Source organism: Aquarana catesbeiana, linkage group LG12 (genome assembly GCF_042186555.1).
Source record: "Aquarana catesbeiana isolate 2022-GZ linkage group LG12, ASM4218655v1, whole genome shotgun sequence".
In the NCBI taxonomy this organism is placed as follows: Eukaryota; Metazoa; Chordata; class Amphibia; order Anura; family Ranidae; genus Aquarana; species Aquarana catesbeiana.
Window position 1 is genome coordinate 228,975,290 of NC_133335.1, and position 24,301 is coordinate 228,999,590.

Consider the following 24,301-nt stretch of genomic DNA (forward strand, 5'->3'; position numbering starts at 1 on the left):
AATGGATGGACGGATTTTCGGAACGTAGTCACCAGGACAGGAAGTGATGGTGGATCTCTAGTCCCCATACACAGCTATAGGCAGAAGGCGGGTGAATACTTACATCGATGATCAGGTACTCTACAGGCAGAGGCCGGGCTAACTGGGTGATTTCATTACCGAACTTGTCCACGTCCTGCAAGGAAAGAATTTCTCACAGTGAAAACGCAATACCAGATTCCTTCAGAAATATTTGTGGCCCGGGCATTTCATTTACTTCACAATTAGTAATCGCTGCCGATCGAAATAACGCTTCTAGTTTAAACACTTTGTATCCGGGCCATTTCTGACACTTCGCTCCTACATGTAAAAATCTATTTTTTTTGCTAGAAAATTACTTAGAACCCCCAAACATTATATACTTTTTTTTTTTTTTTTTTTAGCAGAGACCCTATAGAATAAAATGGTGGGTGTTGCAATTTTTTAATGTCACACGGTATTTGCGCAACTGTTTTTCAAACACTTTCATGAATTAAAAAAAAAAAAAAAATTAAAAAGTTATTCCAATTTTTTTAATGTAATATGAAAGCTGATGTTACGCCAAGTAAATAGATACCTAACATGTCATGCTTTAAAATTGCGCCTGCCCAAGGAATGGTGGAAAGCTATGGTGCTTAAAAATTCTCATTACGTCTTAAACGTCTTTACAGGTTAAAAGTTTAGAGTTGCACACATCTGGTGCTAGAATTATTACTCTCGCTCTGACGTTCACGACAATACCTCACACGTGTGGTGCGATTACCGTTTACATATGCGCGCGGGAGTAATGTATGGGGTCGCATTTGCGTGCAAGAACGGTGGGATGGGGGCGCTTTAAATTTTATTATTAATTTATTTATTTTATACAAAATTTTTTATTTATTTATTTTTTTTTTTTTACACTTTGTTTGTACTAACTTTATTGCTATCACAAGGGATAAACATCCCTTGTGACACCATGGGCTATGACAGGTCCTCTTTATGGAGAGGTTTGGGGTCTATTAAACCCCAAATCTCTCCTCTGGCACCCCCCAGCATGTGGACAATCAGACACAGATCGTTCTGATCGGCTACTTACCTGGCCAGGTAAACAAAGGGGCGGAACTGAAAGTCACAGAGAGAGGGGAACGATGTCAGTTCCTCTCCTTGTACAGGGCAGCCATCGCCGCCGCATTGCTCCTGGCCTCCATGATGGGGTGGGGTGGGGGTAGGGCGCACTTCCGCCACTCGCAGAAGTGATCAAGTGGCTAATTAGCCCCTCAGATCACTTCTGCCTTGAAGAGAATCGCCAGCTGAAAAGATCGATACCAGGATGATGCCTGTAAGTGCTCCCACCATCCCAGTATAACCACTAAACTGGAGGACCTCCAAGTACGCCCTCCCGGCGGGAAGTAGTTAATAAATCATTAAAGTGTTAGCTCACCTTTACAAAAAAAAATAAAAAATATTCCGAATGCAGAATCCCCGTAACCTGCACAACTGACCTTATAGAAGACGTCGGGAACATACTGCTCACTGCTCGACTCTTTGGCGTATCCCAGCTCTGAAGCATCTCTGCACGGCAAGAGGCACTCATCCCGTACCAGCGCCATACACTGATTGGACACCTGGTACCCCTCAAAGTGCACTTGGTTATCGGGGCCGCCTACCAAAAAGGAAACAGAGGAGGAAGGACGACTCGTGTGAATGTTGCCACATTACAGGGTGAACATTGAATGGTGGACTGCATTGCATCCATACAGGAGGTCATTTACAGTCAATTTGAGCCTTAAAAGTGTCACTAAACCCCCATCATTAAAAAAAATGATCACTACATTTTGTATTCCATGCTGTTTATACTCGCTCACTATGAGATTCATTATCTGTATTCTGCAAAAAACCTGGTCTGGTCTCCCCCTCCTGTCCATGTCCCCACTGCAGTTGGGGATTTTGCAGAGCAGTGTTGTCAGCTCTGCACATGCTCAGTTTTCAGTGAGATTCTATGCTGAGCATTTCCTCCCCATCACATCTGAGCAGCCCATGTGACTATAGAGTCACACATGTGGGCGTATACACAGTGGTAAATGACAGCCCACTCCCTCCCTCCTCCTCCACGCCCACTAACCAGCTAAACAGAATGGGTGGACGAAAATTACATGTAGATTGTTGGAGGCCTCACCTCCCTCTTACTCTAAGACACGGGCTGGAGGGGCGTGACACAGCCTGTGACTGCCAGGAATCTGCCCTCACCATGTTATTGCCACACAATAGTAAAGATTTGATTTCAAATACAGTGAAACCTCGGATTGCGAGTAACGTGGTTTACGAGCGTTTCGCAATACAAGCAGATTATTATTTTTTATAAATCCTGACTCGATTTGCGAGCGTTGTCTCACAAGACAAGCAGGATTCAAGCCACTGGGGTGTGCAATACCGCATTTGGCCAGAGGTGCGGGGGCGCCGGAGACACACAGAGACACTCGGTTCCCGAGTGTCTCCAAGCGTCTCCAGTGCCCCCGAACCTCTGGCCACATGTGGTACTGCATACACCTGCGCCCCCGCACCTCTGGCCACATGCAGTACTGCATACACCAGTGCCCCCACACCTCTGGCCACATGTGGTACTGCATACACCAGGGCCCCCGCACCTCTGGCCACATGTGGTACTGCATACACCAGCGCCCCCTGCACCTCTGGCCACATGTGGTACTGCATACACCAGTGCCCCCTGCACCTCTGGCCACATGTGGTACTGCATACACCAGCTGTCACTGTGGAACTAATTATCTGAGTTTCCATTGATTCCTATGGGGACACTCGCTTTGATATACGAGTGCTTTGAAATACAAGCATGCTTCTGGAACAGATTTTGCTCGTAATCCAAGGTACTACTGTATATATTTCTATGATGATTTAAAACAGTTTATTGATATTATTTATTTTTACTCTGCATTCCAAAAGGCTGGTTTGGTTTTTTTGAACATGTGACCAGCAGAAGAGGACTAGAAGCTCCTCCTGCTTATGTTTCCCTGCAGACAGGCTGGGAGAGAGCTGGGTCATGTGACATCTGGATATCCATTAGAATAAAGGGACTTAGATGGGTTTTTTATTATTTTTATTAACAACATTCCAGTGCCGTCATCCCTACACAGAAATAGAAGAGAGAATGTAAATTACAGTGTGTGTTTAGTATCAATTTAATTATGTTACCATGGCACTGCTAGGAGATTAGGTTGTTGCAGAGTTAGGTCCAAAAAAAAAAAACATTGCTCTTATTCTGGGTGGTGGAGCCAGAAAGCTAAAGGAAGATAAGGCCTAAAACCTGTCACCAGGGGCGTCGCTAGGGGGTGGCTTTTGGGGCTATAGCCCCGAATCTGGGGCCCATAGCCCTGAGTCTCTGCAGGGGTCCCCAAGGGGAGGCTCTCTGGGGACCCTGATTTTAAGGGGGAGGCTCTCTGGGGACCCCGATGCAAGGGGGAGGCTCTCTGGGGACCCCGATGCAAGGGGGAGGCTCTCTGGGGACCCCGATGCAAGGGGGAGGCTCTCTGGGGATATATACACACACATATATTACTGTATATACATGTGTATGCCCACCCAATCATATGACTTTCTTTACTAAACTGCTATGGGCTCTAGCCCCAGATCTTTTGTAGACCTAGCAACGCCCCTGCCTTCCACCATCGTTATCGGCCCTTATTAACCCTTCCAGGTCTCCCCGTGGCTTTGCATGTGGCTCTATGTGGTTCTGAAGATAAGCCTACCTGTAGCCACTACAGTCACAAACTTCGAGCCAAAATGGGTGTCCGGTGAGAGGCGGCAAATGTTGGGGTGCTTGTTCTGGAAGAAGCCGGCGGTGATGCATTCTTCCGCGCTCAGGAAATACGCGTCCTTTGTGTAAAAGAGATTGTTTTTACGGGAGAGGAAGAACCTTCAATAAGCGAACTGTACAAAGAAGTTTCCCAATTTCTGCTCACCTTGTTCCTGCTGTAGCGAACCGTCCCTTTCCTGGTGTCTTCTGATACCAAGTCTGTGAATATCCAGCCAACCTGCGCAGAATGAGCAGAAAAGTAAGATGGGCTCACAAAGCATATTAAATGTTAAAGCGTTTTGTTACCCCCCAACATTTCATATTCCTGATATGTGTCTGCTGTACCATGTACTGGTATGAGAAAGTCTCCTGTTCTCTTCGTATTGCTGCCTTTGTGTGAAATCCCTGGTGATCCTGCCCGTCCCCCTTATAAATACTGACCACACTAGGCAGGAGAGCACAACGTGGTCAGTTCTCTAGCTGTGCTGAGAACTAAGCCTGCTCTCCTCCAATGTGTCCTGACACCCCCCCCCTGCACAGCCATTCACTGAGAAGCTCAGTGTGCTGCTGCTTATCCCCCCCCCCCCAGCTCTTATGTAGCCGAGAACAGAGTGAATGTGAATACCTATAAAAAAGGCAAAAAAAAAAAAAAAAAAAAAAAAAAAAAAGGTATTTATTATGTTTTGCCTTTCATTTCTATTTTAAAGTGAATGGGTTGTTTTACAAGGTGATCGTTTACAATCACTTTAACCACTTAAAGGACCGCCTGCCGTCGTTATACGTCATTACTTTGAAGATGAATATCGTTGTTATAGCAGCAGCTAGCTGCCAAAACCCTGGTATCCTCTGCTTCAAGCGGGCGGTCCGCTTTCAGATAAAAGTGGTCTCTGCGGCAGATTCCCCATGAGATCACTTTTATCAGCGGCGAGAGAGGGCCCCCCCCTCCCTCCAGTGCCCTCCGCCGCTTACCAGAGCCATCGGTATCGGCAGAGGCAATCGGATCCTGTGTCCTCTTTGGTATGGAGTTGAGTGAGGGGAGGATGGGCCCCCACCCGGCTCCATACCAATGCAGGGCGGAAGCGACATCAAAACGTCACTTCCGCCCGTAGCTCTTAAAGCAACATTTATTTATTTTTTTCAAACAACATTTTTTTTTTTTTTTATTGCATTTTACTGTAAATATGAGATCTGAGGTCTTTTTGACCCCAGATCTAATATAAAAGAGGTCCCGTCAGGCTTTTTTTTTTTTTTTTTTATTACAAGGGATGTTTACATTTATTTTTAAAAGAACAGTGTAAAAATAAAAAATAAAAGGTAAAACAAATAAGAAAAAAAAAAAACAAACATTTTTTTTAGGCGCGCCCCGTCCAGGCGAGCTCGCGTGCAGAAGCGAACGCATAAGTAAGTAGTTCGCGCATATGAAAAGGGTGTTCAAACTACACATGTGAGGTATCACCGCGAACGTTAGAGCGAGAGCAATAATTCTAGCCCTAGACCTCTCCTCTGTAGCTCAAAACATGCAACCTGTAGAATTTTTTAAACGTTGCATATGGGGATTTTGAAGGGTAAAAGTTTGTCGTCATTCCACGAGCGGGCGCAATTTTGAAGCGTGACATGTTGGGTGTCAATTTAATCGGCGTAACGGACAGTTAGAGTTGTACGGTCTCAAAGTTTTTCACCTTAATGCATTAAAGCGAAAAACCTTCTGTGCTGCAGCTGCCCTCCAGAGCCCCCCCCCCCCCCCCCCTCTTACCTGACCCCAGTCTTTCCAGCACCGAGCACAAGCCCAGCGGCTCCAGACGCTGTCTCCATCCTCATTGGGTAGATTAATCGCAGCAGGAGCCATTGGCTCCCGCTGCTGTCAATCAAACTCAGTGACACGGGAGCGCCAGGTCAATGGACGCAGCAGCAGGACACTCGTGAGCACGCTGAACGTGTGCCCCCAGGGAATGCGGGTCTCCGTTGGGGCACCCAATGTAGAGGAGGAGCCAGCAGCGCCGACGGGACACCCCAGAAGAGGAGGATCAGGTCCGCTCTGTGCAAAACGCTTGCACAGAGCAGGCAAGTATAACATGTTTATTATTTAAAAAAAAAAAAAAAATCACTTTAAGCTGGCCACAGATGGTTCAAAATTCAGCCTGTTCAGCAGGGACCGGCCAAATTTTAATCCACCTATGGGCAGGCTGGTTGTACAGAAGTTGATACCTCGATCGACTTTTGTACAACCAGCCTATTGGAAAAATAACAGAAAAGCGACGGCAGGAAAAAAAAAAAATCTGCCCGTTTTTTTTTTAATACATGTTTTGTATTTTTTTTTTTCTTTTGTTTTGTTTTTTCGTTAATTCTTTTGTCTGAGTGTAGATCTATGTTATCTGTCTACTGTACTAGAGGTAGTGAGTCAGTCAACAGTAAATGGCTTCAAACATGCTTGGGACCAACATAGATCTATACTCAGACAAAAAATTTACAAAGAAAAAAAACAAAAAACAAAATACAAAACATGTATATGAAAAAAAACCAAAAAAACATTATTGCTGGATCAGTGCTGCAGGCTATAGCCAGCGGTGCAGATTAGTTTATTCTGATGGCAGGGAAGCCTCCTCGAGAGGGATTCCCCCATCCACCTGCAATGTGTGGATGGGGGAAATCGAAACATTATCTTTTGTTTAACCCACGAATAAAAAGGAATCCTGTATGGCCGGGCTTTATAAAGCAGTAAACAGTGCTTGCCTTTTTTAATCCAAGTTTGGCTGCAATCTCATCCACCACTTTTGCCTTCGGATCTTCCACCAGTTCCAGGCTGTTCTGCGTTCCAATCTATGAGAGAAAACACAACGGCATGAGGAAAAGGAGGATCATTACATGCAATTAAAATATGAGCAATCTTTTAACCATTTGCCCTCTGGAAGATTTACTCCCCCTTCAGGACCAAGCCATTTTTTGCGATACGGCAACCCCTTGATGCCGACGTAACGCAAATATGTAGTCTTTGGCTTCAAGGGGTTGTACCGGGGTGATGCCCGCAGCTGCAGGCATCACCCCGGTACCGTTATTTTAGAGCCGAGGGTCGGATTTTTTGTAATAGCAACCGAAGCAGCAAAACAGCTGTTCGGCTGTTATTACAAGCACCAGGAGGGGACATTCCCTCCCGCGGCTCTCCCATCCCACCGGGAGGCCCAAGCGACCAGCCGGTACATCTTTTGGCTGTCCGGAATCCCGAACAATGCCGGAATCGGCTTTGATCGGGTCTCGGATCTAGTAACCCTGAATCGATGTTATCACATCATTTCCGATTTACAGAAGACTTGAAGGCGCCAGATTTCAGTATTCAAAACAGCCAAACTTGGAGTTATGAATGCTTTTAAGTGCAAAGGAGGGATTTGGGGTGTTATAGACTCCAGATCCCTCCATAAATAGTACCTGTCACTGCCTGCTACGGTCACAAGGGATATATTAATTTCTTGTGAAAGCAATAAAGGTGATAAAAAAATAAAAAAAAGTTAAAATACATTTTTTTTTAAATATATTATATATATAAAAAAAATTTATTGGTCAGGAAGGGAGCAAATCCTTCTCGGGCTATATCTATCTATCTATATATATATATATATATATATATATATATATATATGGCGCAACGGATCGTCATCGATCCGTGATCCGATCCGCGGAGGTTGATCCGTACGGGACACCCGCGATCCGCGGAGTGCTCTGTGGCCTCGGCCATAGGAAAGGCCACGGCTTCGGCCTAGCTCCGGAGCGGCGGCCATCTTGGTACACCCGACTGCCGTTTAGCACGTGACGGAGCGATCACTTGTAACAAACCGGCGTCATGTCATGCCCACGGCCTGCAGCTTTGACAGTTCTCCCTTCAGGAGGGGGCGCCGTCCTTCTCAGATCACAATCCTTACCTGTGGAGGCTCGTAGATGGCAGCCACCTCAGCCCGGATACCCAAAGGGATGTCCTTGTGTTCGGTGTACCGCCCGTACAAGTAGCCGAAGTGCTGATTGCCGGTCTTGCGCCAGAAGTCCAGGAAGCGGTCGGCGATGGTGTGATTCTCGAACATAATGTTGTCCACGTGTCTGTATTTCTATAAATGAAGGATCAGATCTTCACTGACAGGAAGGAGAAGTTCACTGTATTTAGAATTAATGCTAAAAATGTCAAAGTGCACCGGAATGGACAATGTCGGTATCTACTGAGCAGGGGGGAGGCAAGTATCTACAATAATTGTACCTAAATCCATGCACTGTATATAGTGGGTCAGAAGGGGATTCAGAAGCCCAGCAAGAGCTCAATGGCAGCTGAATGTGTCCAATAGGTCTCTTACGATTAAGCCTGTTGCTGATTAAACACAATAGGAAGGGGCGGTCCCTGGGCGGTGTGAAGCTTATCCTTTCTTACATCATAGCCTGCCTCTTAAAGCTATTAACTTTCTCTGCCATCATTTTGTTCCGAAGCATTATATAAAAAGAACGCATTCCTTTAGACGGGCATGCTCAAGCAACCAATCACCTGATAGCACAGCGAAAGTCTGCAGCACCCAGTGGCCAGCAGGGAGGAGAATGCATGTCTAAAGGGATGCCAGGGATGTGTTCTTTAATATAAAGCTCTTGGAAAGAAGATCAGAGGCGCTGTGACATTTAAAAGGAGCCTGACAACCCCTAACACCAATCTCGAAGCATAGATCAGCAGACAGATCCAATGATGACATCACGGGGTCACAAACTAGGTATTTCTTGAAAACAAAATGATTGGGTGGAAAACTTAATTGCATGCTGATCAGGGGAGAGGATGGGAAGGAAGGGAAATCTCCGCCAATGGGGCACAGATGGCAACAAAAACCTAACTGTGGCTTTAAAGCCCAACTCCAGGCAACTAAAAGACAATCCCTTGATGTGGGGCTGTGCCTGTACTGCAAGTGTAAATTGCTGGTTTAGGTCAAAGGCCAGGGGTCTCCAAAATCTCTAAACAATGGGCCAGTTTATGGTCCTTCAGACTTTAGGGAGACCTGACCGTGGCAATTGGGCCTACAAAATGTCCTTGCATCAGTGAGACTAAACAATCCCCCATCGTTGGGGGTCCCTGGGAAGAACTGCGCCCCATCGTTGGGGGTCCCTGGGAAGAACTGCGCCCCATCGTTGGGGGTCCCTGGGAAGAACTGCGCCCCATCGTTGGGGGTCCCTGGGAAGAACTGCGCCCCATCGTTGGGGGTCCCTGGGAAGAACTGCGCCCCATCGTTGGGGGTCCCTGGGAAGAACTGCGCCCCATCGTTGGGGGTCCCTGGGAAGAACTGCGCCCCATCGTTGGGGGTCCCTGGGAAGAACTGCGCCCCATCGTTGGGGGTCCCTGGGAAGAACTGCGCCCCATCGTTGGGGGTCCCTGGGAAGAACTGCGCCCCATCGTTGGGGGTCCCTGGGAAGAACTGCGCCCCATCGTTGGGGGTCCCTGGGAAGAACTGCGCCCCATCGTTGGGGGTCCCTGGGAAGAACTGCGCCCCATCGTTGGGGGTCCCTGGGAAGAACTGCGCCCCATCGTTGGGGGTCCCTGGGGGGAACTGCGCCCCATCGTTGGGGGTCCCTGGGGGGAACTGCGCCCCATCGTTGGGGGTCCCTGGGGGGAACTGCGCCCCATCGTTGGGGGTCACTGGGGGGAACTGCGCCCCATCGTTGGGGGTCACTGGGGGGAACTGCGCCCCATCGTTGGGGGTCACTGGGGGGAACTGCGCCCCATCGTTGGGGGTCACTGGGGGGAACTGCGCCCCATCGTTGGGGGTCACTGGGGGGAACTGCGCCCCATCGTTGGGGGTCACTGGGGGGAACTGCGCCCCATCGTTGGGGGTCACTGGGAGGAACTGCGCCCCATCGTTGGGGGTCACTGGGAGGAACTGCGCCCCATCGTTGGGGGTCACTGGGAGGAACTGCGCCCCATCGTTGGGGGGTCACTGGGAGGAACTGCGCCCCATCGTTGGGGGGTCACTGGGAAGAACTGCGCCCCATCGTTGGGGGTCACTGGGAGGAACTGCGCCCCATCGTTGGGGGTCACTGGGAGGAACTGCGCCCCATCGTTGGGGGTCACTGGGAAGAACTGCGCCCCATCGTTGGGGGTCACTGGGAAGAACTGCGCCCCATCGTTGGGGGTCACTGGGAAGAACTGCGCCCCATCGTTGGGGGTCACTGGGAAGAACTGCGCCCCATCGTTGGGGGTCACTGGGAAGAACTGCGCCCCATCGTTGGGGGTCACTGGGAAGAACTGCGCCCCATCGTTGGGGGTCACTGGGAAGAACTGCGCCCCATCGTTGGGGGTCACTGGGAAGAACTGCGCCCCATCGTTGGGGGTCACTGGGAAGAACTGCGCCCCATCGTTGGGGGTCACTGGGAAGAACTGCGCCCCATCGTTGGGGGTCACTGGGAAGAACTGCGCCCCATCGTTGGGGGTCACTGGGAAGAACTGCGCCCCATCGTTGGGGGTCACTGGGAAGAACTGCGCCCCATCGTTGGGGGTCACTGGGAAGAACTGTGCCCCATCGTTGGGGGTCACTGGGAAGAATTGTGCCCCATCGTTGGGGGTCACTGGGCCTCATCATTGGGGTAATTGGGAGAAATTGTGCCCTATCATTGGGAGGAATTGTGCCCCATCATTGGGCCTCATCATTGGTGTCATTGAGAAGAATTGTGCCCCAATCGTTGGGGTCATTGGGCCTCATCATTTGGAGGAATTGTGCCCCATCGTTGGGGTCATTGGGAGGAATTGTGCCCCATTGTTGATGCCATTGGGAGAAATTGTGCACTTCATTGGTGTCAGTGAATAAAATAGTGCCCCGAGGGCTGGATAAAACCAAGCAAAGGGCTGCATCCGGCCCCCGGGCCACAGTTTGGAAACCACTGGTCTAGGGGAACAATAAAAGAAGATGTACTTACTCGATCCTTCGCTCCTCCCCTTACTAGAGTGGTCCCCGCAGGGGGGGGGGGGGGGGCAGTCCACTGCCAAAGGGTGGGGGTGCGCCATCAGCAAGGGGAGCAGAGAATCAGGTAAGTAAAAGTTTCTCCTCTCTACTACACTAATCCAGCAATTAACCCTTCGCAGTGTGGCTGCAGCTCCCCTGCAAGTAATCATTTGCCATTTTCCCAGAGTTGGGTTTTAACTCTTCCCTGCTCTCTCCATGCAGCTTTGACTTTATCTAAATTTTAGGTTTCCGGCTCCCAAACTGCGCAGTGCTCTGTCCTGTCCTCCGTCTGTGTTTATCGGGGGGCTCCTTGCTTGACAAACCGCTAGGAGTGCCGACAAGGATGGAGCTAGTCCCAGCTCAAAACACCCAGTAGGGAAAGGAGTGGCCTGATTGGAGCCCGGGCTGAGGCTGTCCTACATCTCCCTCACAGGGTTTTGCAGTGATGTGCGACTTTTAGGGCTTCCTTTCCATGCAGCAGGCACCCATCACATTCCAACGTTCTCACCTGTCGGTTGAGGGTGATGGCGCTGGGCTGGCATTTGGTGCAGATGCCCTCTGGCCACGGTGGGTGCCCCTCACATCCAGACTTGATCTTGCAGCTGATATTTTCCAAGGCCACAAATTTCCCTCTGAAAATAGTTTGGAGACATATTACAGATCATTCATAACAATGGTTAAAAAAAAAAGGAAAAAGAAAAGAAAAAAAAAACATGATAGGAGACAACAAAGTTACACTGAATCCAGCATTCTCAGCACAGGGTTGCGAGGTTGAGGCGCTGATCATCAGTGTGTACATAAGCCCCCCCCCCCTCCCCTCCGGTGCCTCTACCGGCTCGCCCGTGTGATCGGCGAGCCAGAAAAGGAATCCGCTGCCGGCAGAAGTTACCAATAGAGAATACCGACGACCGGATGGTCCCCGGCAGTCTCTATGAGCTTTGGAGGCCCCGGGCGTGACGTTATGATGTTGAGGCTCCACCCACTACAGGAGGGGGTGGAGACAAGACAAGACCAGTCCCCCTGCAAAATTAGAAAGAGCAGCAGTGAGTGGTCTTTATTACAGGAAGCTCCAGCAAAGAGGTAAAGTGCTGGATTATGGACACCAAGCCTAGAATCCAACATTAAACGTCTTTTAGCGTTACATAAAAAGAGTAGATGGTGCCGGTCATGATCATGTGACAGGAAGCCTCAGGAAGGCAGAACACATAATGCAATTGTATGAGCGATACTTACTTGTCAGCACCTCCTGTCAGCTTCCTGATGTAAGCATGGAAAGACATATGTTTGACTGGGGGCTCCAGATGGTTCAGATAATCTTCATCGAATGGCTGCAGGACAAAAAGGTGATATGAGAAGGTGGTTCCGAGCAGAAACGGACATGTACATACACAGTAGGCCAGGCAGAGACCGCCATGTATATACACAGGAGGCCAGGCAGAGACCGCCATGTATATACACAGGAGGCCAGGCAGAGACCGCCATGTACATACACAGGAGGCCAAGCAGAGACCGCCATGTACATACACAGGAGGCCAAGTAGAGACCGCCATGTACATACACAGGAGGCCAGGCAGAGACCGCCATGCACCTACACAGGAGGCCAGGCAGAGACCGCCATGCACCTACACAGGAGGCCAGGCAGAGACCGCCATGCACCTACAAAGGAGGCCAAGGAGAGGCCGCCATGTACATATACAGGGGGCCAAGCAGAGGCCGCCATGTACATATACAGGGGGCCAAGCAGAGGCCGCCATGTACATATACAGGAGGCCAAGCAGAGACAGTCATGCACATACACAGGAGGCCAAGCAGAGACCGCCATGCACCTACACAGGAGGCCAAGCAGAGACCGCCATGCACCTACACAGGAGGCCAAGCAGAGACCGCCATGCACATACACAAGAGACCAAGCAGAGACCGCCATGCACATACACAGGAGGCCAAGCAGAGACCGCCATGTACATACACAGGAGGCCAAGCAGAGACCGCCATGTACATATACAGGGGGCCAAGCAGAGGCCGCCATGTACATATACAGGGGGCCAAGCAGAGGCCGCCATGTACATATACAGGGGGCCAAGCAGAGGCCGCCATGTACATATACAGGGGGCCAAGCAGAGGCCGCCATGTACATATACAGGAGGCCAAGCAGAGACCGCCATGCACATACACAGGAGGCCAAGCAGAGACCGCCATGCACATACACAGGAGGCCAAGCAGAGACCGCCATGCACATACACAGGAGGCCAAGCAGAGGCCGCCATGTACATATACAGGGGGCCAAGCAGAGGCCGCCATGTACATATACAGGGGGCCAAGCAGAGGCCGCCATGTACATATACAGGGGGCCAAGCAGAGGCTGCCATGCACACACACAGGAGGCCAAGCAGAGACCGCCATGCACACACACAGGAGGCCAAGCAGAGACCGCCATGTACATACACAGGAGGCCAAGCAGAGACCGCCATGCACATACACAGGTGGTCAAGCAGAGACCGCCATGCACATACACAGGTGGTCAAGCAGAGACCGCCATGCACATACACAAGGAGGCCAAGCAGAGACCGCCATGTACACACATAGGACACAATGACACCCAGTGCCTAACTCTCAGCACTTACCTCCAATGGAACGCAGTGCACACATTTTCCAAGAGGCCCATGCCGACATCTACAATGGAGAACATACATATAAAATTAGGAGAGGGGGAACCATTCAAACAAGTAAAGACACGCTATCTTTCTTTGGACCTGATTTCTCTTATTTTGTTCATTGTAGATACTGCTTTGATGTAATAATAATAATAATAAAAAAAAAAAAAATCGAAGAGACACACTATATAAATTGCTGTAGATCAGCAGGTGGGTTGTTCACCTATAAGCTTTACCAAATGTACCTCTCCTGATAAATATCTGTACACTTCCTGGTATGTAATCTACGGCCTCATAGCTGTATATCTGCAGTGTGAGATCCAAGACACCGCTGCCTCTGACTGCTAGACTCAGGAGATTTGGTGATGTCATTACTGTGCTGCTCACTGTTCTCCTTGCTGGAGGCTGACATTAAGAAGCAAAGTCCTGCCTCTACCAAGATGGCTGCCTCCATACAAAGAGACAGTGCAGAACAAGGGATGGCAAGTCAGTAATAGGGGAGATCGGGTGATGGAGACCACAGGCAATACCGGTGGCCAGTCCCATGTCCTCAGCCTGTCTTTCTCTGAACACAGCTTCCAGGAATTCACTTTCCTTCTCAGGTAAATTGGTGCTGTGCTCATGCATGTAGAAGCAGCAGGTACACTTAGCGCCTCTCTTTGGCTTATGATCAAGTTTCCTATCGCTTTTCACGGCACTGCTGGTGAGAGCACAGACACTGGATACTTCTGGGTATGGTGTGGGGGGGAATGTGTATTTCACCTGCCGTTCTCTCATGTGACATCGCTGGTGCATGGTGGTTGGCTACTCAGCCACCCATATGGTCAGTCAGGCCACAGAGACCTCAGCCCTGCGTAAGCTCTGACAAATATAGACTAGGAGCTTTCCTCTCCTCGCTCCTAGTGGTAAATGGAGGGGTGGTGGGAGCGGGACGGTAAAAGTGTTGTGCTACAGGGGCGGGATTTAAAAAGTGATCCTGCTGTTTTGGAAGTAACCAGAAATCTACTCCTTTCAAGGAGGCGACGTTTCACGCCACGCACACTTTGAATGACAATTGTGCGGTCATGCAACGCTGTACCCAAATTCAATTTTTATAATTTTTTGGAGAGAGATAACGCTTTCTTCTGGTGGTATTTAATCAGCACTGGGTATATTTTTTTACTAAACAAACAAAAAAAGACCAAAAATGTCGAAAAAACCCCCGTTTTTCTTAGTTTCTGTGATGAAATTTAGTAAAAAGTAATATTTCTCTTTCACTGATGTGCACCAATGGGCAGTAAACGAGGCGGCACCAACGGGCAGTAAACGAGGCGGCACCAACGGGCAGTAAACGAGGCGGCACCAACGGGCAGTAAACGAGGCGGCACCAACGGGCAGTAAACGAGGCGGCACCGATGGGCACCACCGATGGGCAGTACTGGCGGGCACCATTGGGGCTGCCCTAATTATCGGTGTAGATGTCCCCTGTGTGGATTTGCCGTTTATTGGCTCTCCTCTTCTGTCAGTGTGAGGAGAGGATTGCCAATAACCAGCAAATCCTGTTTCTCTTGTGATCAGCTGTGATTGGACACAGCTGATCACATGGTAAAGAGCCACTGTGATTGGCTCTTTACCCAGATCACTGCTGATGCGCGCTACAGGGAGCATGGGAGGATGTCATATGATGGCCTCCGGGCAAAGTGCAACCGCGCTGTAGCTGCCATTCGGCTATAGCGCGGTCGTGAACACGTTAAAGGGTAAATTTACACCAAGTACTAATCAGCTGCAATATATTAAATTTTCTGGTAATTATTCACCCAGCAGGATTTTTAACACAACTTCCTATGCTAACCCTTGAACACAGGTCCACTGTGATCAAACATTGTAGGTAAAGGATGGGTAGAAAATGACAGGTGCACTTTATGTTTATTTCCCGCAGAGTACGTACAGCTGGGGGTCTCGGTTTCTGTAGATCTTCCCCTCCTGTTTGAGCAAGTACTGGTCAATCTCGTCTTCCATCACTTGAGGCGAACTCGTCGGTCGTGCGGCCTGCAACCCTGCGGACGTATCCATGACCTCAGAGGACGGCCCGGCGGCGCCGGACGGGTAGAGGAACAGCATGTCCCCATGTCTACAGGAAAAAAAAACACAAAGCAGGGAATGCAGATCACACGTCACTATGCTGCTGATTCATTATTTATTCAGAGCAAACAGCAACCGGCAACCGACACCCAGCAGATCGCTTACATCCTCCTCTGCTCCAGTGATTCCATTCCATGCAGAACAAAGCCAGACTTCTCCTGTGCTGCAACTTTATTCCGGAACACTCGCTGTCATTCTAGAAACCCCCCCCCCATCCTTTACAGGCAGCTCTGACATCTGGCTCTGAGCTGCACCTTTAATCAATCCAATGCAGAAGCCTTAGCAATCAGCAGAGTCTCTCACACTGCACTGCTGGAAAGAAAGGGGCGGGGCTTAGCTGAAAGTAAGTGCAAAAGTCAATGCCCCCTCCCCCGTCTGGCAATCTAAGGGAAATATTTTTTCTCTCCAGCTTTAGTTCCCTCACTTATCTGTAATGAAGTACCTGAGATGTGCAGGCTGCTGGGTTCTGTAGAAATCTTCACTGCAGAGAAGCCCCCTGCTGAAGCCCCCTGGCCTCCCGCCCGACGCCAAAGCCCCCTGGCCTCCCGCCCGACGCCAAAGCCCCCGGGCCTCCCGCCCGACGCCAAAGCCCCCTGGCCTCCCGCCCGACGCCAAAGCCCCCTGGCCTCCCGCCCGACGCCAAAGCCCCCTGGCCTCCCGCCCGACGCCAAAGCCCCCTGGCCTCCCGCCCGACGCCAAAGCCCCCGGCCTCCCGCCCGACGCCAAAGCCCCCGGCCTCCCGCCCGACGCCACAGCCCCCGGCCTCCCGCCCGACGCCACAGCCCCCGGCCTCCCGCCCGACGCCACAGCCCCCGGCCTCCCGCCCGACGCCACAGCCCCCGGCCTCCCGCCCGACGCCACAGCCCCCGGCCTCCCGCCCGACGCCACAGCCCCCGGCCTCCCGCCCGACGCCACAGCCCCCGGCCTCCCGCCCGACGCCACAGCCCCCGGCCTCCCGCCCGACGCCACAGCCCCCGGCCTCCCGCCCGACGCCACAGCCCCCGGCCTCCCGCCCGACGCCACAGCCCCCGGCCTCCCGCCCGACGCCACAGCCCCCGGCCTCCCGCCCGACGCCACAGCCCCCGGCCTCCCGCCCGACGCCACAGCCCCCGGCCTCCCGCCCGACGCCACAGCCCCCGGCCTCCCGCCCGACGCCACAGCCCCCGGCCTCCCGCCCGACGCCACAGCCCCCGGCCTCCCGCCCGACGCCACAGCCCCCGGCCTCCCGCCCGACGCCACAGCCCCCGGCCTCCCGCCCGACGCCACAGCCCCCGGCCTCCCGCCCGACGCCACAGCCCCCGGCCTCCCGCCCGACGCCACAGCCCCCGGCCTCCCGCCCGACGCCACAGCCCCCGGCCTCCCGCCCGACGCCACAGCCCCCGGCCTCCCGCCCGACGCCACAGCCCCCGGCCTCCCGCCCGACGCCACAGCCCCCGGCCTCCCGCCCGACGCCACAGCCCCCGGCCTCCCGCCCGACGCCACAGCCCCCGGCCTCCCGCCCGACGCCACAGCCCCCGGCCTCCCGCCCGACGCCACAGCCCCCGGCCTCCCGCCCGACGCCACAGCCCCCGGCCTCCCGCCCGACGCCACAGCCCCCGGCCTCCCGCCCGACGCCACAGCCCCCGGCCTCCCGCCCGACGCCACAGCCCCCGGCCTCCCGCCCGACGCCACAGCCCCCGGCCTCCCGCCCGACGCCACAGCCCCCGGCCTCCCGCCCGACGCCACAGCCCCCGGCCTCCCGCCCGACGCCACAGCCCCCGGCCTCCCGCCCGACGCCACAGCCCCCGGCCTCCCGCCCGACGCCACAGCCCCCGGCCTCCCGCCCGACGCCAAAGCCCCCGGCCTCCCGCCCGACGCCAAAGCCCCCGGCCTCCCGCCCGACGCCAAAGCCCCCGGCCTCCCGCCCGACGCCAAAGCCCCCGGCCTCCCGCCCGACGCCAAAGCCCCCGGCCTCCCGCCCGACGCCAAAGCCCCCGGCCTCCCGCCCGACGCCAAAGCCCCCGGCCTCCCGCCCGACGCCAAAGCCCCCGGCCTCCCTTCCGCCATTGAAGCCCCCCGGCCTCCCGATGTTTTCAGGAAGCTACATTTTTTGGCTTACTTGATTTTCAGGAGGTTAAGAGACTTGTTTGGACTCGCTGATATTTCTTCTGTCCTGTTTCTGTTCACATACACAGAGAAGCCGTTATTCCTAAAACCAAATTCTTTCGCTACCTGGAACACAAAATGATCAATAGGTCACATAAAAGTCACACAATAAAATGCTTATAGCTTAAAATAACCATTGGCAGAAAATTTCCCTTTGACGTTTTCGGTATTGTCGCACTCTGTGGGTTGATACCACATCTGCCATCAATCCTTTTATTCCTGAGCTTTACATGAAGGAGCTCATACCTAGCATTCTTTTATACGTGCATGCTCAATTAACTGATTAGCAGATTGCACAGCTAAATTCTGCAGCACCCTGCGGCCAGCAAGGAGGAGCATGCACATCTAAAGCGATACGGAGCATGTGTACATTGAGCATGCACCTCTAAGGCGATACCGAGGATGTGTTCTTTGAGCATGCATGCTTACAGGGATACGGATCATGTGTTCTTTGAGCATGCATGTCTAAAGGGATACAGAGAATGTGTTCCTTGAGCATGCACATCTAAAAGGGATACTGGGGATGTGTTCTTTCCTCCTGAAAAAACTGAGATAGGATGCTGTGATGTTTGTAGGAGCCTGCCAGCCCTTTCCAGGAATCAACTGATCAGCAGATTACACAGCCAAAGTCTGCAGCACTCTATGGACAACAGGAAGGAGCATGCACATCTAAAAGGATACCAAGGATGTGTTCTTAGAACATGCACATCTAAACGAATACCAAGGATATGTTCTTTGAGCATGGATGTCTAAAGGGATACTGAGAATGTGTTCTTTGAGCATGCATGTCTAAAGGGATACTGGGGATGTGTTCTTTCCTCCTGAAAGAACCAAGACGGGGTGCTATGATGCTTCTAGGAGCCTGCCAGCCCCTTCCAGCAATCAACTGATCAGCAGATTACACAACTAAATGCTGCAGCACCCTGTGGCCAGCAGGGAGGAGCATGCATGTCTAAAGGGACACCAAGGATGTGTTCTTTGAGCATGCACGTTTAAAGGAATACCGAGGATGTGCTCTTTGAGCATGCACGTTTAAAGGGATACCGAGGATGTGTTCTTTGAGCATGCTCGTCTAAAGGGATACTGAGGGTGTGTTCTTTCCTCCCGAAAGAAGATCTGAGATAGGGTGCTGTGATGTTTGTAGGAGCCTGGCAGCCCCTTCCAACAAAGACAGACCAGTAGACAGATCCAGGGATGTCCCGCCCTCTCAAAAGAGATGAATTGGACGCTCAATGGCAGGAAGTGGGGGGAAGACGTTCTCTGCGTACATCAGACTTCCGCTTTACTCCGGGTATAATGTGAAGACGTCTAAATGCCGCTCTGTTCATAACTGGCAAAGTTCTGAAACTTCTGAAAGTTGTCTGCCTCCCGCCCCACATTCATTCTCATTGGTCAGTGCTGGAGCTCATCATAATGATGGACCAATAGGAATGAATGTGATGTGTTGGGGGCGGGAAAATAAAACTGACCACCTGCACTTTTTAGATGGACTTTACTTTCTTTTTTATGACTATAAAGATTTTAATTTTGAACTGAGAAGTTTGAAAAGGTGCTATTAAGCCCCACCCACACGGGGTCTCCATGGTAACAGAAAAACTTTTTACAGACCAGCATCCCCACCGAGGGTTAACTGTAAACCATCGTTTTCCCATTTCAGGCCCCTCCCCCTCATCAGATCCGTATCTTCTGCATTATTAAAGAGTTGTGGGCGGCGACCTCTTCTGTTCGCAAATTGACGAACAGATAAAAACTCCATCAAGCTTCGATTTTTTTTTTAACGGCGGCGGAAAACTCAGCCCAGTCCAGGAACCCGACCCCGGGGGGAAAAAATGAACATCTACAATCTAAAAAAAAATCTCCCTGTATCAGGCAGTTCTAATGCAAATTAAAAAAAAAAAAAAAAAAACAGAAATTTTGAGTAAAAAAAACAAAACAAAAAAAAAAACACTTTTCTTTGAAATAAAACACGCTTTCCATTAAAAAAAAAACAAAACAACTTTCTGAAAAAAAAAAAAAAAAAAAGAAAAAGCTAAAATGTGTTTTTTCAGTTTTATTTTCCAGAAAAAAAAAAACCCCAAAAAACTCTGTAGAAAATAACTAAAAACACACTCTGCGAAAAAAAATAAAATAAAGTAAAAAACACACATTCTGGGGAGAAAAAAAGCCTTAACAAATCGCACGAATCACTATGTAGAAATAGAAAAAAAAACTCTAATAATTTTAATTTTTAAAAGCGCACTGTAAAAACCAAAAAAAAAAGAAAAATCTGGAAAACACATTATGTAATTATTTTTTTTAATAAAAAAGCCTTAAAAACACAGTAAAAAAAAAAAAAGAAGATAAAACGAACTGCAAAAAAATTGTTTGTAAAAAAAAAAAAAAAAAAAAAAAAAAAAAACATTTGTAAGAAAAAAAAATAAAAAAGTGTAAAATAAAAATCTTAGAGATGTGGGTGGACTTTATTTTAGCGCAGCTGCCGTGTTTGCTGGCCAGCTCTGACTGTTTCCGCTCATTCAGCAGAATTGCTGTGTGGGGGAGGGGGTGGCGGGTGAAGTATTGGGGTCCCCGATGGGAAGAACGGGGGGGGTCATGGAGTGAAGTTTTGGTCGCCTTCAGTATTTGGGAGGATTAGGCGGCTTATCGGGTCATTTTATAGGGATTGTCGCAGTGACACGGCTGACATCTGTGTAGCGGGGGAGGGGGGGGGGGGTTGAACTCTTCACTCATTGGTGAGGGGTCATCGGGGGGGGTCACCGGTTGATATCCTCTTAGAGAGATTTCTATCCACTTAAAGCTGAAGTGTAATGTATCCATCGATCTTCTCTTATGCCCCTCCCCCCCAATTAACATGCAATCAAACTTTTTCAAGCCAGAGGTGCCTTTAGTGCCGGTTCACACAGGGGCGGCACGACTTGCAGGTCGCCTCAGCGAGGTGACCTGCAAACGACTTCCGAGGCGACTTGCAAAACGACTTCTGCATAGAAGTCTATGCAAGTCGCCCCCAAAGTAGTACAGGAACCTTTTTCTAAGTCGGAGCGACTTGCGTCACTCCTATTAGAACGGTTCCATAGCACAGAACGGGAGGCGACTTGTCAGGCGACTAGGTCGCCTGACAAGTCGCCCCTGTGTGAACCGAGCCTAAATGTCACAGCTACCCTCCCAGCAATATATGAAAGAACACATCCCCAGCATCCCTTTAGACGCTTCTTCCTGCGAGATCGCTGGGTGCTACAGATCTTAGCTGTGCAATCTGATAAGTTGCTGCATGCACATCTAAAGGGATACCGGGGATGTGTTCTTTCATAAAACGCTCAGGAACAAAATGATTGATGGCAGGGAAAGCCAATAGCGATGAAAGGTGGATGGTACAGAACAGGAGGAGAGGGGACTGATGATGATTGGAGTCACTCAAGAAATATAATAAAATGTAACTTTCATTTCAAAGCCAAAACCCCGACTATTGTTTAAAAAATATGAACAGAGTTTTTGTAGGTGTACAACCCCCGTCCCCCCCCCCCCTCCCCCACACTGGGGAGATTTCCCCTCACTTCCTGCTGGGAAGTCTGAGCAATGTTTATAAACAATGTTACTTTGTATCTCTCGCAGTACAGATCAGATTCTCCCTTCTATTGTCTATCCGGCACCGCCGGCATGAAATGACACGACACCAACTTGTTGCTATGGGAGACGGTGGCGCGGTGTTATCTCAGGACGCACCTTTTTAAGAAATGTGGCGGCGGTTTCACGTTTGCTCGCAGTGATGCGTTTCACTCCTTCCGGAGACTGAATGCGGATAGTCTGCGGGGGAGGGGAGAAGAAACGATACATAATAATAATAATAATCAAGTTATAAAATGATATATTCACCATCGTCACATCCTGTCCCCCCCAAGTAGTTTGTCCCCTCCTCTGTGTGTCACACCGTATCTTGTCCCCCCGCCCCCCCGTACATTATCCCCTCCCCTGTGTGTCACACAGAATCCCGTCCCACAGGTAAATTTCCCCCCCCTGTGTGTAGCACAGACTCATGTTCCCTGGGTACATCGCCGCCCCCCCGTGTGTCACACAGAATACTGTCCCCTGGGTACATCGCCCCCCCCCCCCCCCGTGTGTCACACAGAATCCTGTCCCCCTGGGTACATCGCCCCCCCGTGTGTTACACAGAATCCTGTCCCCCTGGGTACATCGCCCCCCCGTGTGTCACACAGAATCCTGTCCCGTGGGTACACTGCCCCCCCGTGTGTCACACAGAATCCTGTCCCCTGGGTACATCGCCCCCCCCGTGTGTCACACAGAATCCTGTCCCCTGGGTACACTGCCCCCCCCGTGTGTCACACAGAATCCTGTCCCCTGGGTACACTGCCCCCCCCGTGTGTCACACAGAATCCTGTCCCCTGGGTACATCGCCCCCCCCGTGTGTTACACAGAATCCTGTCCCCTGGGTACATCGCCCCCCCCCCCCCCGTGTGTCACACAGAATCCTGTCCCCCTGGGTACATCGCCCCCCCGTGTGTCACAAATAATCCTGTCCCCTGGGTACACTGCTCCCCCATGTGTCACACAGAATACTGTCCCCTGGGTACATCGCCCCCCGTGTGTCACAAATAATCCTGTCCCCTGGGTACATCGCCCCCCCGTGTGTCACACAGAATCCTGTCCCGTGGGTACACTGCCCCCCCGGGTGTCACACAGAATCCTGTCCCCTGGGTACATCGCCCCCCCCGGGTGTCACACAGAATCCTGTCCCCTGGGTACATCGCACCCCCCCCCCGTGTGTCACAAATAATCCTGTCCCCTGGGTACACTGCCCCCCCGTGTGTCACACAGAATCCTGTCCCCTGGGTACATCGCCCCCCCCCCCCCGTGTGTCACACAGAATCCTGTCCCCCTGGGTACATCGCCCCCCCGTGTGTCACAAATAATCCTGTCCCCTGGGTACACTGCTCCCCCATGTGTCACACAGAATACTGTCCCCTGGGTACATCGCCCCCCGTGTGTCACAAATAATCCTGTCCCCTGGGTACATCGCCCCCCCGTGTGTCACACAGAATCCTGTCCCGTGGGTACACTGCCCCCCCGGGTGTCACACAGAATCCTGTCCCCTGGGTACATCGCCCCCCCCGGGTGTCACACAGAATCCTGTCCCCTGGGTACATCGCACCCCCCCCCGTGTGTCACAAATAATCCTGTCCCCTGGGTACACTGCCCCCCCGTGTGTCACACAGAATCCTGTCCCCTGGGTACATCGCCGCCCCCCCCCGTGTGTCACACAGAATCCTGTCCCCTGGGTACACTGCCCCCCCCCCCCGTGTGTCACACAGAATCCTGTCCCCTGGGTACACTGCCCCCCCCCCCCCCGTGTGTCACACAGAATACTGTCCCCTGGGTACATCGCCCCCCCATGTGTCACAAATAATCCTGTCCCCTGGGTACACTGCCCCCCCCCGTGTGTCACACAGAATCCTGTCCGCTGGGTACATCGCCCCCCCAGTGTGTCACACAGAATCCTGTCCCCTGGGTACATTGCCCCCCCCCAGTGTGTCACAAATAATCCTGTCCCCTGGGTACATCGCCCCCCCGTGTGTCACAAATAATCATGTCCCCTGGGTACATCGCCCCCCCGTGTGTCACAAATAATCATGTCCCCTGGGTACATCGCCCCCCCCGTGTGTCACAAATAATCATGTCCCCTGGTACACTGCCCCTCCCCCAATGTGTTGCACAGAATCCTGTCCCCTGGGTACAGTGTTCCTCCCTGTGTGTCACACATAATCCCATCCCCCGGTACATTGCCCCCCTTTGTGTAGCACAGAATTGTGTCCCTTGAGTACACAGACCCCCCCCCCCCCATGTGTCACAAATAATCCTGCCCTCTGGGAACACTGTGTCCCGTTCCACGCCCCCCCTGGTGTCACGCATATAATCCTGTCCCCTGGGCCATTGTCCACTTTGTGTGTCCCCCAGATACATTGTCGTTCCCCCCCCCCCAGTGTGTCACACATAATCCTGTCGCCTCGGGTACATCGTTCCCCCCCCTGCGTCACACTGAATCCTGTCCCGTGTGTGTCACACAGAATGCCATCCCACTGTCCCTGTGTGTCACACTGGGTCCTTACCCCCGGGTACATTGTCTTCCCCTGTGTGTGTTGCACAGAATCCGGTCCCCCGGTACATTGTTCTCCCCCCCCGTGTCCCACGGAATCCTGTCCCCCGGGTATATCAGAAGTTCTGTCGGTCAGTGATTGGCCCCCAGCAATACTCTCACGGAGGAGGAACTACAACTCCCAGCATGCCCTCTGATAGGAGGAGTACAGGGAATGCTGGGAGTTGTAGTTCTCTTTCCTCCAGGGGCCCAGCTGGGATCTGACTATAGATCACTGTCCTCCTCAGGGACCGGCCTCTCCTCCCCTCCCCCCTCCCGGGCTCCAGGCCCCCCGGACAGGCGGTGACAGAGGCCCCCCCTCAGGCGGACAGGAAACCATGACACAGGGAAACCGACAGACCGCAGGCCCGGCCCCTCCCCCTCCTTCCCCACCACCACTCACAATACTCTCCGCCATCCTCTCTCCGGCCTCTCCGCCCGCTCCGATATCCGGGGATTCCCGGCGGCCTCTGACGTCTCCACCGGC

At 52.0% G+C, this 24,301-nt stretch overlaps 1 protein-coding gene across 1 annotated transcript in view; it reads right to left on the reverse strand.

Annotated features, from left to right (window-relative positions):
• NPLOC4 (NPL4 homolog, ubiquitin recognition factor) overlaps positions 1-24,301 on the reverse strand; it is a 43,384-nt gene that overhangs the window by 18,976 nt on the left and 107 nt on the right. Inside the window, exons 1-13 of the mRNA XM_073606876.1 lie at positions 24,218-24,301; positions 21,390-21,470; positions 17,626-17,738; positions 15,334-15,516; positions 13,377-13,425; positions 11,989-12,083; positions 11,264-11,387; positions 7,720-7,899; positions 6,539-6,625; positions 3,975-4,046; positions 3,762-3,888; positions 1,503-1,663; positions 104-175 (exon numbers count right to left, since the gene is read on the reverse strand). The exon at positions 24,218-24,301 is cut by the window's right edge and continues 107 nt beyond it. Of these exons, the coding sequence (XP_073462977.1) occupies positions 104-175; positions 1,503-1,663; positions 3,762-3,888; positions 3,975-4,046; positions 6,539-6,625; positions 7,720-7,899; positions 11,264-11,387; positions 11,989-12,083; positions 13,377-13,425; positions 15,334-15,516; positions 17,626-17,738; positions 21,390-21,470; positions 24,218-24,232 (1,359 nt within the window). The 5' untranslated portion in view covers positions 24,233-24,301. The remainder of the gene's footprint in view (positions 1-103; positions 176-1,502; positions 1,664-3,761; positions 3,889-3,974; positions 4,047-6,538; positions 6,626-7,719; positions 7,900-11,263; positions 11,388-11,988; positions 12,084-13,376; positions 13,426-15,333; positions 15,517-17,625; positions 17,739-21,389; positions 21,471-24,217) is intronic.